General features: G+C 33.7%; 1 protein-coding gene across 1 annotated transcript; it reads right to left on the reverse strand.

Moving 5' to 3' along the window:
* Nucleotides 1-288: 288 nt before the first annotated feature.
* On the reverse strand, nucleotides 289-16,754 carry LOC129939376 (xylulose kinase). Its single transcript, XM_056047367.1, has 9 exons — nucleotides 16,468-16,754; nucleotides 16,169-16,279; nucleotides 2,292-2,413; nucleotides 2,111-2,222; nucleotides 1,327-2,042; nucleotides 1,047-1,268; nucleotides 889-980; nucleotides 727-824; nucleotides 289-648 (listed from the first exon to the last, which is right to left on the reverse strand). The coding sequence occupies exons 2-9, from the start codon at nucleotides 16,223-16,225 to the stop codon at nucleotides 406-408; spliced, it is 1,662 nt and encodes a 553-aa protein (XP_055903342.1). The 5' UTR covers nucleotides 16,226-16,279; nucleotides 16,468-16,754; the 3' UTR covers nucleotides 289-405.
* Nucleotides 16,755-20,020: the final 3,266 nt, after the last annotated feature.

A 20,020-nucleotide genomic window follows, 5' to 3' on the forward strand; every position in this document is an offset into this window, starting at 1 on the left:
AAAGCAGATAGAGATTCAACATGCTTATTTATTTGTTTATTCTTATTTTTTGATTCTATTCTCTTTGTTTTTATTCTTTGTTTAATATAATTTAACTAATGTTTTGTTTTTTAATCACAGTTACTTCAGTAGAAATTGCACTTTAAATTTGCCTCTTTAAAAAAGCTTAAAAATCTATCATCAAATATCAAAAAGATTTGCGAGTTATTAACAATAAAAAGTATTCTTAAATTACAAAATATTTATGTAAGTTTTAGTTTTAGTTCTTTAGACTTAATTTATATTTAAAAAAAAATCCTTAAACCTCTTTAGCGGTTTTTAAGGGGGGAATGTTGTTGTTCCAATATTAGTATGCTTTTAGTAGATTTAGTTAAAATAATGATTATTTGATATGTGAACAGTCTTTCACTTTTGTCTTGTCTCTAAAATTTTGGCCATTTCTCGATATCTAGCCAACATGGGTGTATAAACTTCCTCACTATCCTTGCTGGGATCGCAGACTTTTTCAAAAATATTCGGTATGAATTCCATAATGAAATCACGATAGTGTTTTGGTTGATCAGTTGAATTGTCCGATTTGAATTGTTCCAAGTAGAGGGAATATTTTGCGCGATAAGCTGCTCCCAGTGCTGCTGCTTCACTTTCCTTCTATATTTTGCAAGATTTTATAGATTTTCATTTTTATTATTGAACAGAATAGTTTCTTTTATGAAGAGTTGTTCTTACCTGAATGTAAACGGGAGCATTGAAGACATCGGAAATAACCTGTAGGATTGACTTGTTGACAGAGGCTCCCCCAGTAGCGATAATTTTTGTATCTTCGCCTAGAAAATTATTAGCGCAATTATAACAAAAACATATTTTCAAAATGCTTTTTAAAGTTTATACCAAAATGGAAGCCCATATCAGAGGCTATTGCCTTTCTATGAAGCATTTGGCCTTCGATTAATGCTCGAATTTCAGTCTGAGGTGATCCAAATCTAGAAAGAAAAAAATACAATCATTGGAATTCAGTGTTTTGAGCCAACATTCAATGCAATTCTTACTTAGCAACGCCCTGCTCAGCATCTACACATTCAGCTGTGAATGCCTTGTTCCATCGGAGAATGCCCTTTGCTTGTGGGATTATTTCAACAGAGTGAAGGTGTAACGCCATGTTGCCATAGTTGCCACGTGGTGTAGAGTCCAACAGCTCGGTAAATGTATCCCAATTGTCATTAGCTTCATCGCGCTTCATTACATCCCTTGCAGAGGAACCATTTCGGAAGCTGTAAGTCATTTTTTTAAAGACAAAAACTCATCCATCACACAAAATTAAAAACGTACCACAACAAGCCCATATATTCATCAGCTAAAGTAGGATGGCACAAGACATGTCCCTCCTCCAATTTAGTTGGTTTCTCCAAGCCCATCATAACAGTATCACTTGTTCCCAACGAAATCACCAACCAATCTTCCTCTACCAACATCCCACTTAACGCCGATGGATTGTCTCCAGTGAATGCCGTCACTTTGCACTCAGGCGTAAAGCCAAATCGTTGCACAAAAAACTCAGCAACGTTACCCAATATCGAACAAGTCTTTACGGGACTACCCAATCGCTCTTCCAAATCAGGGGCACAAGCGTTCAAACAAGCCCCAGACCACACCTTCTCGTTTATATCAAATAAATTCATTCCGGAAGCATCAGCGTAATCGATTGGAGCAACATCTCCAAGGAATATCGATGCCAGAAAACTACTCACCAACGATATTCGTTTGGAGTCTTCGTATGCATGCGTGCGAGTTTGGTAGACTTTGCGAATTTGTGGACCCGTGAAGCGAGGATAGCATTTTGAACCGGTTATGGTGACCATTTCGTTGCGTCCGCCAATGGCGACCTCCATTTCGATGCATTGATTTTCGGTGGATCCATCCATCCAGATGGGTGTGCGAGTGAGAGCGAACGCTGAATCGTCGACTTGCGAATGAAGGAACTTATCGGGATCAAGATTCTTGAGAGATTGTAGACCGCGACGTGACCAGTATAAGGAACCGTGTTGCTATGTTCATTTAAATAAAATTGAATTGTTGTTTTTTTTTTTTGGCGCAAACCAATAATCAATCTCACCTGTGCTGAGCCTCCGATGGCTGAAACCGTGCTGAAGTCAGCGCCCTGTACCACTAAGCGATCCATGACAATGTCTATGGCTTTCACCCACATGGCAGGTTGTACGTAGAATCTTTAAAAATATCATAAGTAAGTTTAGTTTGACAAATTAATTAGCTAAAACCATTTGAAGCTCACTCACTCATTATTATTTGGTCCCGAATTAACGCCACCGCTTGTTCGGAATTCTGGCAAATCTGTGTCAAATTTTACTTCTGCTGTAGCAAGGATTTCCAAGTTTTCGGAAAGTTGCATTGCTTTCAGCTAATGATTAATTTAAATAAAAAATGTTTTTCCATTAAACTTTCTAGATGAAAATATAAGTTTATTTGGTTAATGTTATAAGGAAGGGATGGTAATGCAATGGTAGATATTTTGAAGAAGAAGATTTTCTTTTTAGGAGATTGGCTGAACAAATGATGTACGTTTCCAACTACTCGGAAGGTGCGCAGAAGACTAGGACAGATACAAAAGCAGGGATTTTTCTAGCGTTAAAATACATTTCTTTACAATAATAGCTTGGTTACCATCCGGAGTAGTGTTAACATCTTTTCCAGTTTTTCTCCGTTGGGTTAGCTCTAAAACTTCGGAAGCTCACCTCTTTTTCATGATAATCTATTTGCAGCTCAAAATGAACCATGACTTAGCTTTGGCTCTGATAATTTTAACTCTATTCGGGATGAAAGTTTTTATTTCCAAAGGCATAATGCTAGTTATCTTATATCCACTGCACTGTAGTCTACGGTACTACTCAGGAAGCCTAATTATTAGCTTAAGATTCTGACAAGTATTGAGACGTCCCAGTTGGGTTTTCTTATACTGACTAACGGTCTTTCTCTAATTGAATTTTATTGATACGAGATATTAGTAGATACGAAACTATGGTTAGATGTGCCTCAGAAGCGTCTATACACTTATGGTGTATTTATCATCCTCAGAGATAAGAAACAATAAGAGAAAGGAACACGCCAAATAGATGACTAGGTACAAGCGAGAAACCATGTTGACATTCTCCAGAGAAATGTACTCTCTTGTGGATAGGATGAAATGCCGATCAGATAAATCTTTTAAAAAGGCAACGAGAACAAGCAAACGAGCAAAAATCTAAACAGTAATTTCGGGTTGATGATATTTCTTTCATCAGTTAAGTCCCAATTCGACTCAAATTGTTTCCCAATCATTTTCAATTTCTCAGCAGACGAACTCGCCAAAGAATACTACAACTACAAACTCTACCACGCTACGTACAAGCTTTCGCCAAGACAAGGCGCTATCAAGAAAACCAACATCAGGTGGAAAAATCTAAATTGTTGGCTGCTTTTTGTGAGCAGCTGATTTTGTTTGCAATGCTAACTCCTATTAGGTGTCCAACTCTTTCAAAAAGGTATCTTAAAATCCACCTATCTAGGATACACCATCCAACACGAGATTGAACGCAGGCATTTAGTGAACAATTTATGTTTGATAGGGTTCCTTGTCATGTTGGAAAAGAAATAAGTAATATTTATTTACATTACAAAATAGGAATCGTGATCGACGTGTAGCTTACCTGAAGAGTGTTTTATAGACAATAATGTTTTTGTACAATGAACCCAAGCTAGAGATCGATGAAGAAAAATTCTGTGTTTTAAAAATACAGCACTTGAAAAAGTGACTAGATGCCTTGGTCAAAATCTACGTTTAAATAATGCAGGTGATTGCAAATGAAATTCCATATGTTGACTGAACCTCCCCAATAGATGCGTTCAATCTTAGAAAGATAGGATATCCGTAGAACTATTACTTAGTGTTTAACGTGTAAAAGAGCAGTTGATCAAAAGCAGCTAGGATGTACAAAAATGAATACAAAGGTTTCCGTTTGAAAAAACGTATACCAGAAAAAAAAGGATTCAACATATGTTTGAATTTAAAGGAACCCGAAATTGATTAAAATATTCTAGGGTTTTTGTTAAAAATTCAGTGAATTATAAAAATTATCAATTGAAAACTTTATTTTACAATAATTTTATACCTCGGAATCGAAATGTTTGGCTGCTTTTTGTGACAGTAGTTTCTATTTTTTTGCAAGCTATCTCAATTTAGGTATCCAACTCGCTCAATACCAGGATACCTATCAAACACGAATTCGTGAGACGAAGTTTGCCAGGTCCCCACGTTATTCTTATTTGTGCTATTTTTCTTTGCCATTTTTGAAGATAAATTTGTTAACAACATTTTGTCACTACAAATAATATGACTTAGTAAAAATTTACTATCAATTGAAAGGTTGAGGGGAGAATCTTAAATTGCCTTATAAAACAAGTTTTGCTCCTGAGGAAAAAAAACTGCATTTTTGGGTTTTGTCGGGAATCGTCTTTGTCTCTGCTATTAATACTTCTGAAAATGAAGATTCTACATTAAAGCATTCTTTATGAGAATAGGACTCATATTAGTTTTTTTATTTAAAATGTTTTAAGTTGTGTTCCTGATATTAAGTTGGTATCGAAGATTGTATAGCTATCAAAAATGATTATCCATGTTGATCACAATAGTATTTTTGTTGGCATTTATTATAATATGCCTCCGTAATTTGTTTTCTTTACTACCCAAATCAGATATGATGTTGTTTGTGTTTGTTCTATCCAGGGCATGAATATGTTATTAAGTGTCTTCTTGTTTTTGAAAATTTGCACTGCTGAAAAAATGTGACGAGTACGATCGACACCTCACTTCAGCGACTCATCTATCTTCTGTCTTTTGTCCGTGTACAACATACATCAGAAGACATGAATTCCCAAATCATAAAACCACCAAAGGCCTCATGGAGAATGCCTTTGATATTGTGAGTTTGGCCAAGTGCATAGTTTGTTGCAAATCAAAAGTGATATGTACAAAGATTGGATCAGATGGAGCCATTCCGAGTTCAATTTGCATTCATCAAAAGCAATCTTGTAGCTAATTCGATGTTGTGTCAAGTTTTTGCCAGAGTCACAGTTGTTACACTAAGTAAGTGGATAAGTAAGTTAAATTGAGTATAAAAAAACTCGTTGTTAAGAAATCCAACATCTATGTATGCTCTCTACGGTGCGATGCTTGATGTTAAGAATTTAAAATATTAAACACCTAGGTCTACGTACATATAAATAGACAGTTGACCTAAAAGTTACTTCAAGTATACAATAAGAATTTCATTACTATATGTCATTCTTCTTACTTTAGTCTTTTAAATTAACAAAGTTGTTTCCTGTAACCATTTCATACCAAAACCTGAAGAGTTAAATTGGAAACTAAAGGTAGACAAATGCTGACAAGACAGACATTTATGTTTGTGTTAAGCACAAGCGGCCCTTCCTTACTTTGCACGGGTAGACATAAATAGATACAGACATTTAAGTTATAAGCATGCTAATTAAAACGACCATGTATCACTTTATTAGAAAAAATTGTATGCTTATCTTAAAGCCTTCTCCTGTACACTACGTTGGCTGTGGTTTTTGTAGGTGGCAACAAAACGTATTGATTTTCAAGACATCCTACTTGAGAAAGTGCCACATACAATTTCTCGTGGAAATGCACTCTTTCCTTATGTTGATACCAACTATGGAAAAAGTGTGTCTCTGGGATTTATTTATTGTTTGGGCAAAGAATATTTTTAAAGGCAACTGTAACATTTTAAAAGATATGGGCAAATCAGTTGGTATCATCGGGATCCGCGGAAAATGTGCGAGCTGACCGGCCGCGGGACCCGTAATGATAGTTGCTACAATCACATTATCTCTTAATTCTTTGATCAATAGTTACGTACAAAAATACAAATCTTTCTTCTTTATAATATTAGCCAAGATAATCCTTTTAAAAAAAAACATTGAAATCAACTCTTTAATTATATTGGATATTTTCTGACTTGCTTTGATTTCGATAACAGTTTATAAAAAAGTGTGACTACTGGCAAAACAGTTTAAGATCCTAATGTAATATTTAAGTTGTCTATTTTTAAGTAGAATAATTCCAAATCGAGCTAAAGAAACAAAAATTCTATGTCTACAGTCTAACATGAACTTTTTGTTCTCTCTTTCCGAATGAATTTGTTGTTTATATATTGGTTCGCTTCGCAACTAAATTTTGAAATTGTTTTAATTTTAAATTAGTTATCCCAGTTTTAGTAACAACACCTTTTCTTATTTTCTTTCTTTTATCGTGTACCTATAATTTTTTTTTACACTTCAGAATTTCAGAAAGTAGTAAGCTTATAGCAAGCGTCAAACTACGATCAGAGGCTCATCATAAGTGCATGTGTTAGATGTTAGATGTTAGAACAAAAAATAAAATGAGAACGTTTACGATAGTGGAGCACTGGTTCTAAACAATAATTTTAATCGAATCTTATTTAAATTTAAATCTATCGATGAACAGTTTAAGTTATATAAAATGCTCATTCGACTTAAAGCTTCATTCTTCCCATAGTTAGTTCTATGGAAGTCAATATGTATAAAATCAAATGTTCGCAGGTGATGAGTTCCGCCCCGGTAATTCAAATGTACACAAGATAGCAAATAAGGTGCATCAATTTCACCATTAATGAGTTGATGAAAAAACACTAAGTCATTATTAACACGCCTTTGATAGAGAGATTGCATTTGAAGAAGTAGAATACGATGTTCATAGGGAGGCAGATCATAAGGATCTTCCCAAGGAAGACATTTTAGGGCAAAGCGAATGAAATTATGTTGAATTGATTCAATACGTTTTCTATGAATTTCGTAATAGGGAGTCCATACCTGCGTAACATAGGGATCATTGAACTCCTTTGCCCAGCGTTTTATAAAACCAAGCAAAGAACTTGCCTTATTAACAATAAAATTAATGTGATGTGTAAACTCTAAGTTTGAACATAAATGTACACCTTAATCTTTAAATGTGGAGGCACGACAGAGTTTTTGCTGTGATATACAGTAGTCAAATACGTTACTGATTAGTTTTTTAGTGAAAGTTATAGCCTGGCATTTTAAAGGGTTGAGTAAAAGGCTATTTTTCCCACACCAAAATGTGAAACTATCAATGTCAATCATGGTTGGACTTTATTATTTTGAAAATTTTCATATCGTCAGCAAAAATGAGAAGTTCACTTGAGCGTAGACATGACGATACATCGTTAATAGACAGGATGAACAGAAAAGGGCCAAGATGGCTTCCCTGGGGAACACCAGATTGAGCAACAAAAGGGTCAGAATGACAATTTATAAATTTTACCTCGTAGGATCTGTTTTAAAGGTAAGACTTAATCCAAGCTAAGAAAAATGGTGGAAAACCAAGAGCCTTAAGTTTAAACAAAATAATTCCGTGTCAAAGTTGGTATACACAGTCAACTTCAAAACCTTGTTCTAAAGCGTTTGAACATATGTTTGAGAATGTGAGGAGATTAGTAACGGTTAATCTTTTTTTCACAAAACCATGTTGCTGTTCGCAAATGATATTTTTACTAAAATATGCTACGCTTTCACAAACAACTTGTTTAAATACTTTAGGAATGCAAGAAAGCTTTGCAATGGGTCTGTAGTTGCTTATATCCGACTTGTTACCTTTCTTGAAAATTGGTGTTAGAAATGACTTCTTCCGTACACTGGGAAATTTGCCTGTTAGAGAAAGTTTGAATAAAAACGTAAGGGGTAAAGCATTACTACACTTTTTTAGTACTATCGGGGGAATACCATCAGGACCGGCTGAGCAGTCATCATTCAACGCAGATAAAAGATCAAGGACCGTACTCTGTAGCACAGGATGTGACTACTGCTAGTTTGCGAAAAAGTGTGAAGATTGTGAAAATATACTTCATCAACTTCTTGAGGGCTAGTAACAAATGACTCACGGAAATTCGTTGCGAAAGCGTTACAGATATCAAAAGTTTTATCTAACGAAAGGTTCTTGTAAGTGAAGTTAACTGGAAAGCCATCTGATTTTTTCTTTGAGTTTACAGAATTCCAAAAGTTTTTAGGATTCTCTTTCAAAGAGGTGGCCATATCAGTAACATAACAAGCATATACAAAATTAGAAAGAGATTTAAATTGGTTAAAGAGTTTAACATAAAAAGAGAAGTTGACTGGAGACAGAGTTTTGAGATACGTTTTCCATGCCTTATTTCTTTTTTTACGCAGTAAACGCAATTCTTTCGTGTACCAAGGATGGCTAAAGTTTGATTTGATTTCTTATTGATTTGATTTCTTTATCGGTACATTTTTTTCAAAAAAATGATTAAGGATCCTATAAAAAGTTGAAACTGCTTCGTCAATGTTAGAAAATGCTAGTGTATCAGCAATTCCAGAAATGGTTAAATCTTCAGACAATTGCTGGAAATTGGCTCTTCTGAAATCAAAATTATATAAGCAATCAAAAGAATTGATGTGATTAGTAAGGTGATTACTTAAGAAAAAAAATGTCCAAAGGGGGGTGATATTTGTCAATATTAGTAAATCCTGATCTAGATTCTAGAACAAGAGTACTAATAGCGTCAGAAGAAAAGACTAAATCGAGAATTCGATTTTTTGAGTTTTTAATACAGCTTGTTTGCTGTAAGTCAGTAAGAAGGACTTTATCGAGAAGAGCTAGTTCCATTTGTAAAGAAGAAGGAGAGGTTTCAAGGCAGGATTCATCTTCGGATGGAATCCAGTCAATGTGTGGTAAATTAAAGTCACCTAGAAGTAAGATATTGGTGTCAGAGCTGGACAAATTTATAAGATAGTCTAATGCCAAGGAGAGATCGTTATAAACAGACTCCAAACTTTTTGGAGGAATGTAAACGTTTAAAATGAAAAAAGTCTTAGTCTGTACCATTATCTTTACACATACAAGTTCAATTGATAATACAAATGGAAAAGATACAGAAGAAGAGAAATATGTATTTTTTACCGCGTTAACCATTTTGCGGTTCCAAAAATATAGGGCTGGAATTCGAAATCTTTTAAACTTAGTTGTTAAACTATTTTTTTTGTTCTGTTGAAAGTCTAAATTTACGAAAATTGATCGCTTAACTATCGCCCAACGCATTGTATTGTATTTTTATTAATTAATTTAAACTTGCTTGCAACTGTAGAAAAAAATATTATAAGATACTTAAAAAATCATTAATAATATACATCTTATAGCTATTTTATTTTACATTCATTTTATTGTAGCTTTTAAAAAAATAGTAAATTAGTGATTCAATAGAATTAAAATTTAAAGTGAATAACCAATCTTTAACCTTTTTACTAAAACATGAAAAACGAAAGGTTTCTCTTATGGATAGAGGTAATTTATTGAAAATATGTGGAACTGTATATGTATAAAAATGAAAATAATGTGTTCTATAAGCAAAAGGTCCATAACTTAGCTCATATTGTTCACACGAAGGTTGTACATTTAATAATTCCTACTAGGAATATTACCGCTTTGTTTGAAAAACTCTCTGACAACTTTAAAAACATTAAAACAACACAAATTATTGAACTGTTTCAATTTTAAAGCAATTATCTGTGCAATGTAAATTGGTTATAAAATTACTTTTACCACACTTATGAAGAGGTTAAGAAAATTGTTTACAATCGTGAGCGTGAAACCGTAAATTAAAATCAGTTAGACTATTTCCAGTTACATTAAAACACATCAATTTAGTTTGTTCGCTGATAATCAATTTATAATAAGTAAACCACAACCTTTATACTTCCAGATCTTCTTCAATGTTCACAATATTTTCAAAGCTAGTCCTAGATGAATATGTAAAATATGTCGTCAGCGAAAGCCGTTGAAGTACCATTTAATTTCAGTTTGAAAATGGAATTATTATAAATCAAGAAAAACAAACGGCCAAGAACATCACCTTGTGGAACACCGTTCTTTAACAGCCTTGATTCACTTAAAATTCCGTTATTATTAACTTTTTAACTTCTCATAGGAAGTTATTGTAAGGGGTCCAATTTGTCAAATTGAAAATTTTGACATTTCTCGACGTTTCAAGGTCCCTAGAGTCGAAATAAAAGATTTTTAGAAAGATGTCTGTGAGTGCGTGTGTACGTACGTTCGTACGTTCACGACGTTTTTTTCGTCGTCCATAGCTCAAGAACCAGAAGAGATATCAATTTCAAATAAATTTTGTTATGCAGATAATAAGTCAGAAAGATGCTGAAGGGCTCTCAAAAAAATTGCACCTTTTTGAAAAAAAGGTGAACATTTTGGTTAACCCTAAATATCTTACGAACCTAAAACGCTAGAGACTTGAATTAAATTTTATATAATAAATTGTAACGTGATATCAAAGAATTATATTTTTTTTTTGAAAAAAATCCATATAACGGTTTTTTTTATAAATCAAAAAAACTGAAAAAAAAATTGTCACCTCGAAAATTTTACGACGTAAATGTGATTTCATCTCCAAAACAATTTTGTGCAACGAAGAATAATGTATTTGACATCTGATAAAGTTTTGAGAAAAATCTATTTGACAGTTTTTTTTTTTACAAAAAATAAAAATCTAAAAAAAACATTACTTAAAGTTTGTAAAAATTGAATATCGAATCAAATATTTTTTTAAAAAACTTGAAAGTTAGGCTTCAAACTTATAAGAAATATATTTTCAACATTCTGAAAAATCTTGATAAAAATCGAATTGACAGTTTTTTTTACAAAAAATAAAAACCTAAAAAAAAGTTGGTAAAAATTGATTTTCGACTCAAATATCTTTTCAAAACTTTAAGATATTGGCTTTAATTTACTTTAATCTTTCAAAAAATACTGTTGTCAACATTCAGTAAAATTTTGAGAAAAATCTAATTGACAATTTTTTTACAAAACATAAAAATTTAACAATAAAACAATATTAAAACTTAGTAAAAATTTACTTCCGACTCAAAATTTATTTCCGACTCAAATAGCTTTTCAAAAATTAAAAATATTGTCTTCAAACTATTTTTATTTCACAAAAAATATTGTTTTCGATATTCAGTAGCTTTATTTATAAAAATCGTCCGTTTTTTCCTTAGAAAATACAATTTAAAAGAAATAGTACGCAAATTTGGTAAAAATTGATGTTCGGTTCATTATTTATCATTCATCCAATTTGTAAAAATTTAAGAAATGCTACTAAAATTGGTAACGAAATTTTTGACTAAAAATCTATTTAACAAAACTAGATTTTCAAACTAAACTATTTCTTTATATGAAAAATATTGTTGGTAATTTAAAAATTTTTGAGAATAATTCAACTGACAACTTGTTTAACCATCACTAAAACTTGCTAACATTTAAGCAAGACAAATAGACAGATGGGATGGGAAGTTATAAGTGTGGGTCGCACTCCAGCCTCTTTTTTAAATAAGAATTCAGCAGATTGAAAAAAAACAACCGCGAAAGCCTGCATTATAAAGTTAAGTAGCAAAAAATCGTGGTTCACCAGAAGAAAAAAGAAAGAGGAAAAGGAAGAAGAAAAGGAGCCATTGGTATATATGTAGGATACCATTTGCATGGAGGTAAGACACCCTCTAATGACTTTGGGAGTTATCTCATAACGAGGTTTTTTCGTTAGGCAAATGGGAGAGGTATGGGTAGGATATGGTCGGTCGAAGAAGGTAACTCTGGGATGGGAACTAGGATCGGGATTGGGTGGAGTAAGGAATGTCCGTTACGGTAGCTGCGGCATGCTTGCGGTGCACAGCTGTCGGATGTTGGGGGGGGGGGGCTTGCTACCGTAACCGGAACTCACCTCTTTACAAAAACAGATCATGCCGGATATTTTAGAAATTCTTGTTCACTACCACCACTTCGTTCACTTTTCTCGGCGGGCGCTGATGACGTCACGGCCTGGCCTTTACCCACCCTTCCAAAAATGGAACCAGGAAAGTTCACTGCCGTGGAACTACATTTCCGCTAAACCTGAAATTAACACCCCATACCGCACCTCCCTGGAAATACCTTCCTATTCCATTTTAAAATTTGAATCACATCCAAAAAAAAAACACACTTGATTCATAGGATCGCATATACAGATAATCTTAACTATTTTATTAACTGAAATTCCTTATTACGGCAATAATATGTAAAACAAAGAACAAAACACTTAGGGAAATTTCTTCGCCGGTTCCACACAACAAAAAAAACAACAACGGGAGCTTTAATCGCCGGATTCACGCGGCGAGTTTTAGCTTCTCTTGTTTCCTAAAAGTTTTTTTTTTGTTATCCCTAATCGGACCCTAATTCCCTACCTACAAAGGGTGCGTCGCGAGGGACGTAAGAGGAACCCCTCTTCGCACTGGCGACGTCGGCGACCTCTTCCCTAATCGAAATAAACAAAACAAAACCAAAATCGCTGAAATTTCCCTATCACAATAAAACTTAGACATTTCAAAAAAACACTAATGCAAATTTCCATAAATTTGAAAAAAAAAAAATAACTAGAAAAAAAAATTAAATAAATGAATGTAACAAGAAAAAAACAAAAAGGTAAGAAAAAAATCGAATAAATAACTAAATATGTGTATATAAAAATTAAATAACTGAAATTAAATTAGAAATTAAGAAAAAAATGCAATGAAACAATAATTGAAAATAAAAAAGCAAAAAAAAGAGATTTAGGGCAATAAATCCTAGTATCGTCGAGTATGTAGGGTAGGCATGGATGTATGTATGTATATAGCGGCGTCCTGTGCGCTGCACGCCTCGAGTTCCAGACAGGATCCTCTGGCTTTTGCGAAATCCTTTGTTTTTTTTGGTTTTTCTATATTTCTTTTTTTTTAACTTCTTTTTTTGACTGCGCGGGTGGACGTTCCACTGAAAAATTAAAAAATGTGTGTTACTTGAGAGCCTGGGTACTTCACAGCAAACTCACCCGCGCAGTTTACACTTCACTACCAATAATTTCGCTATTAAATTTAAATTTAAATTTTTTTTTATAATTGCTTTAGACTAACTAACCTGACTACACTTTCTTTTTTTTTTACTATTTTCGCTCGACCGTCTTTACGCGGCGATGCCTCCGAATTAATTGCCACCCACTATTTCTGGTTGAGTTTGTGACGGTCATACGAGGCCTTACTGTACAGACCGTGTGTACATCGCCTCATCTTATACCTAATCCATCACCTCATCCGATACATATTCAATTCCATCTTATGTAAATTAATTACCTTCAGCTGTTTCAACGGCTTCTACTTTTGTATATACATAAGATTCCTCTTACCGACGTCGGTTGTATATTACGATAGAGCCAGTTACTCCCTTTATCAGTTAGCATTAGTTAACATAGTTTGGTTTTGGGTCCTCGCTAACTTGTCAACCAGCTATGACAGACGTCAGATAGTAACTTTGTTTATTATATTTCGATTTTTGTTCTGTGCGCAAGTGCCTCTGGGTCATTATTTTAATTTAAATCAACAAAAAAAGTATTAAAACAAGCACGAGTGCGGACCAAAACATAAAAAAACAAGGAATCTACAGGAGGAAGGAAGGAAGAAAACATAATACCCATAACTCTAACCCGGGGAGTGGTGGGAATTCTGAGGCCAAAGCTAAGTAGCATTTTTTTTGACTTCTCTAGTCTTAAGTTTTTTTTTCCACAGGTATGGATCTATAAACACTGGGACGAGCGAACGATGGACGAAACGACGGCATAACCCCACACAAAAACAAAGCATCAAATTAAGGGCGAGGAATGGAATATCTGGTTTATAAATAGTTTTTCTAACCACATTTTTCTTTCAGTAGCAGCCACAACAACTTCCATAAAGCTGATTACATACCCTTAATAACATCTTCTGTTGACAAACCTGCTAAACTGATTATTACAAAAGAAATTAAACTTTTCCAAGAAGGAAACTATTCGAATCTTAAGTAAATTCTCAAAATTTTTTGAAAAGGTTTAAAGGAGCGATATAGGCCTATAATTCGTAATAATTTTCTTATTTCCTTTTTTGAAAAATGGTATGACTTCTGCACATTCAAGATGGTCAGGGAAACAACCAATTTCAACACTTTTGTTAAAAACAAAGGTTAGAATGTCAACAACATACCAAGCAACATTTTTCAACAAAATCCTAAATACACCATTAATAGTGCACGAGTTTTTATTTTTTAGAGACTTAATAACTTTGAAAATATCTCTTGATGTTATTCTATCAAAAACAAAACTATTTGGTTGTGTATTATCTGAAAACAAATTTTAAGAAATGGGACAATCAACAAATACAAATGGTTAAAACATATACAAGAATGGTGATTCTGCCACAGCCACATAATGTGCTTTAAGATATTATGGTTTATATAATCGTCGAACTACGCAAGCAATCGTACAAATTATGAAGACATTTGATAGGACTGGATTGTTTACAAATATTGTAAGGCCGGTACATCATCGTTTCGCTGATACCACTGAAAATATCGCTGCTGTAAGTGAAAGTGTTGCCGAAGTCTCGAATTCGATTCCTCGTCGCTCTCAGGAAATATGACTCTGTTACTGCATAATATAACGAATTTTGCATTTGGATCTACACCTATGTACATCCATACAAAATCTAGCTGACATAGGAACTCAAATCAGAACATTCTTCAATCAATTTGTTAGTTAATAGAAAAATTGTCGTATTTGTGGCCATTACATCCACAAAAAGTCACTGTTTGATTGTGTGATTGGACCTTACTTCTTCGAAAACGAGGTTACCGTCAATTCGGAGCGTTATGGTCATATAATAACAGACTTTTTTGCCTGCAATTGAAGAATGTCAACGTTCAAACTTAAGAACAAAAAAGAAATATAGTTAAAAAAAAATACTTCTACTTTTGAAACCTCAAAATGGATAACCCTATATTAAAGTGTAGTTTTTTAAATCAAACACAACTGACAAACTTTCAAGAAATGTTTTCTTAAATTCTTATCTGATTTGAACATTAAATGGCAATAATAAGCAACAGCCGTTAAAATGGCATTGAAATATTTAAACAATGGCATGTCTTTCCCACAGTCATTACCATATCAGGTGACCCACCTACGCCTACGTAGAATTAGTGTCATATTCATAGCTACTCAATTTACAAGAATGACATAGACCATCCACATTTCATTTATTAATTAATTTAACCAGTTGACCTAAATATTAAAAATAAAGAAAATTAAATCAAAAAATATAACAGTAGTAGGCATCCAACTCATTTCGTTTGAATGTTAAGGTGACGTGAGCTGACGACACTCCGGCCGCGCCAACGACGACACTAGGACGCACCTTATTTGTAACGATTAAACAAACTCTCCCCCAACCTAACATTCACCCTGCCCATCAAAATAAATAACCCTAAACTTGAATGAAAAATAAAACAAGTAGAGGATTCAATAAAACAAACAATATTCTTCCTCTTCCCTGAGGCTTAGGTTTCTTATCATAATTTGCACTCAATAATAAATTTATTAAATTCTTTACGTAAGCAAGACATTTTGCAAATTCTTAGCAACAATTATACAACAAAATAAGTAATGATAAGTAATAAATAAAAAGAAAATCAAATCAAAAGCAAGAGCAAACAAATTAAGCTAGTTTTAGAGCACGTAATGCCATATAGAATATAACACAAAAAACGTTAGATAATTCAAATTAATTGGCTTGAGAATCAGCACCGACCGACAACAGTAAACTACTGATAAGACCTACAAGGGCACTTGATTCCTAGTCAAAGGCGACCTATATTTGCCCCCTACAAGACTATAAAAAGTATAAAAACACATTAATTGGTGCTCCCAAGACAGCACTTATTTCAATGAAGCTCATTTTATTGTGAGACCAAAATTTAATTATGCTGGGAGAAAGAAATGGATGAAGATTTCTCCATCTGTGAAACTTCTTTAAACTCCACATCCACAATTAAATTAGATCAATTAACTTAGAGGAGACGCAAAAAGCAAGGTCTGTCGACTCTATGCAAAAGAAATCTTAACAAATCATCAACTATTAGCAAAATCATGACTAATAGCAATTGTATTGAATGAAACGCAAGCATTTTGATAGTAACCCTCTTTACTACTCTACTCACCTTTTGAGTGCTCAGGTCAAAGCCAAGGTATGTGCCTTCTTCTATCTTAGGAGTCATCTTTGCTGTCAACACCCTCACGATGGGTAGTAAGCTGTTCGATGGGTGAAATTCCTTTATGAGATAAAAAACGAAGAAAAATTATCACAAGTTCTTCAATGATTGCGGATGTAGGTAGTATTCAAGAAACAACTGTGAAGCTATTTATGGTTGAATGATTTTAACAAGCAACTGAACTCCACACAAATAGAAACCCTTTTGTGGGCAAGATTTATTCATAAGAAATAACAACAAACACCTACCTAGTGATTTTACTGAAGTCCCAGTCGGAGATTCAAAAAAGACATACAAAATATTTTGTATAAAAATAGAAGGTTCTGCCAGGTAAAAGGCAGGACAGGACCAGGAGTAGAGTTGAAAGAACTCGATCTGCGACTGCGAGCTGTGACCAAAGAGGCAAAGAAACAACACCGAACCAAATCATCAACCGAGAACCAATGTAGATGTATGTCAAAAAATCGTCAACAATTTTGTGTGTTTTTTGAAGAGGAATGCATTTTCTTTTACCGAAAACAAGTATCATCGGCTAGAAGAAGATGTAAGAGAAAGAGAAACAGAGAATTGAGGTAGAGAAAAAACACTTTCGAGGAAAATGACAGTAGTTATAATGGGTTATTTTTGCAGTCGAATTCGAACATAAGGGAAATTTATGAATGGGATTTTTTTGAATATTATTTAAGTGAGGTGTTACATGGATATATTTTCATGACATGCAGTAAAAGTTAAATAAAAACACAGTTTTTTTCATTTTTCTTACAGTCGTATTCAATACGACTTGCTATTTTTCTCACACAAAACCGCCCTTAAAATTGATTCCATCTAGTATTACCTATCCTTGCCTTCTTGTGGGTTTGGTAGAAAAAATTAATTAATGTTAAATAGCCATCTTCAAAAAGGACATCAAACAAAATACAAAAACCAAGTTGAAAACTTATCCATATTTCCGCTGAACCTATACGGAGGGGCTAGTAGTGTAAAGTAATCGATGACACCAACGTGAAGTTGGCTACTAGCAGTTCATATCTAGGTTGGAGTATGTCAATAAGTACACGCTTTAACGAAAAATAAATACAAAAATAAGCTACATGCATCGCAAGCAAATTCAAGCGTATTTTGTTTAAATTATCACAATTGGGCACCGAGATCTTATGATTTAGCACATGTAGACTTTTTTCCTTATGATTGAACACATTTAGAATTTTTTGTTCGGGGCTTGAGAATAATAAGGCCTATGTTTGCGTTCTGCAAGCCATTCAGGACCAAAAAGAAGGAATTCATGTAGTACTCTTGAAAGACGAACTCATTCTCATTAAGTAAAAAAAATACCTTTATTTTTATGTTCTAACATTTGTCTTAAAAAATATCGTGCCCACGTTGGGAAAAGAGCCTTTTATAATTTTAGTTATTTCCATTTCTATTGGTCCAATGTTTTTTTAACATTAAACAAAATTGTAAAGTAAACAATTTGCTAAACTTCAACCGTTTTTTTAAATACGCTTAACAGTTTTATAAGATTGAATGTTTGACAATTTTAGTTAAGGTATCAACAATATTGTATAGACAAAGTGATAATAGTGAAAAGGCAGTTGTCACGACTTTTTGACTTTCCATAATATACGGGTTTGACACGAGAGTTTATGTGAATTTTTATTCTAGAACACTAAAAGTAAGATATGAACGAATTTCAAACTTACTATCTCTCTTCCCGAGAGATAGTAATCCGTCCGACACATTATGCAAAATATACCTCACTGCATGGGAGCATGAAGAAATGCCAGAAGGCTAGCAAAAAAGTATCATCTGCCTCATACAAACAAAAGCAGGCTTCATTCCAGGAAAATCAACAACCGATCAAATTTTTACACTTATGCAGGTAATGGAACCATCTGTTTGTAGTCTTTAAGTTCGCCTGCGATAGAATATTCAGGGTATAAGTATACAAAGCTGTGAAAGAGTTCGGCATCTCAAACAAATTTACATGATTATTTATGTTGACTATGACCGATGCATCCAATTCTCACCGTTCATGAGTGGAAGTATTTTATTTTCTTGTAGAACATGTTTTCCAAAAACTGCCCTTCTTATTTCCTTAGGAATCAGACATTCACCACATCTTCCTTTTTTGTTTAGGTTGCAAAGACTGCTAAATAGAGTCGGTGAGATATGATTTTTTCTATAATAAGCGCACACTTAAGGGAATATTACTACCCTTATTATGTAAAGACACAGTGTGAGCACTAGGAAAGGGAGAGAGGGGTTCAAAGGAGGTGTCAGTGCACATTGGTTTTGAATTCCTGAAGAGTTCCACATTCGTGTAGTACGGCCAAAGAACGAATCCCTGTACTTGACGGTGCGACCAAAGTTGGGTCCGAGGGTAGATCAATGAGCATTACTAGAAGCGCGATTATTACGGTTGAACTGTTTAAGGGGAGGAATGCAGCTTGCTATTTCTCTAGAGCATAAAACGTTACAATAACGGTAAAAGAGGGTGAGACAGGAAACTTTACGACTATGTTCGAGCAACGTAAATGATCCTATGATGGTATTATCACCAATAAATCTAAATGCTCTATGCTCAACACTGTCCAAGAGGCTTAAGTAAGTGGAAGGAGCACCAGCCTAGATACAAGGGTTATACTCAAGCTTGGGACGTATATAAGTCTTGTAAATAACACCCAGATCAGAGGGAGATACAAATTAAGCCACAACATCTCTCCTCTTATAATAATGATGTGAAATTTGGTGCAAAGTAATTCCTTACATTGAGATTGTATTTTAACGTTGAGTGAGGAATATATTTTTAGCGAAGCATATAAAAACGATATAGTTTTTCGGATCAGTTGGTTCACCCTTTTTTAATATGGGTCAGATCTTCGTAATCTAGGTAGCATTTTGCTAACTTTTTCTTAAACCCTGGTAAGTCATTTTTTTTAAATTCTAGTGGAATTTTATCTGTCCCAGCAGCTTTACCATCCTTAATTGAGTCCAATACTACCTCCAGCTCCTCTAGTTTAATATATTTGTCTAAAAATTGTTCTGCAAACATGGGCGGGCATATTTATGACTACATTGCTCCTTCGTCGAAGAACTCAATAGTTACTTAAATGCTCTTTTAGGATGTTCACATTTGGTAGAAAATCTTGCTTTGAATTTTTTTGCAATTCATTTTTTTAGTGAGAGCCCAAAACTTTTTGAATCCTTGCATTGACCTAGAGATCTTGCCAATTTTTCATCGACATTTCTTTTTTTTTCTTTCCAATATTTTTAATATTCTTTATTTGCTTGCACATACATACGAAAGTTTGAAACTTGTATTGTATCTTTAAAACAATTTCAAAAATGCCACGGACTTATTTCTTAGTTTTTCACAGAAAAAATAGTACTAATGATTTTTTTAAGTGGCTGTTTTTTTTTATTAATTAAGCTGCGTTCATTATAATACCTTCTAGTTCATAAAGTGGAAAGTACTTAATTCTTGTAAGTGACCCCTTTTACTATTAAATCATTTGTTCTTTTTTTAATTCCTTGGATGAATCTACTTTTCTGTTTTAAGACTCGTACATTTTATCAAAAACTATGCGGGAATATTTACCGATATCTTATTCATTTTCTAATAAAGTCGGAAGATGATCGATTAGTTTAAGCATCATAATTGCTTGCACATAAACAATATTCACACAAAGCACTCTAAGAATACACGTTTAATTTATTTGTGTCAGGCTGTTTTATTTGCGGCGCACGATTGTGGACATACATTTACTTCAACATTTTCTGGGTGTCAGGAGTCATTTCAAT

The sequence above is a fragment of the Eupeodes corollae genome, chromosome 1, assembly GCF_945859685.1.
Source record: "Eupeodes corollae chromosome 1, idEupCoro1.1, whole genome shotgun sequence".
In the NCBI taxonomy this organism is placed as follows: Eukaryota; Metazoa; Arthropoda; class Insecta; order Diptera; family Syrphidae; genus Eupeodes; species Eupeodes corollae.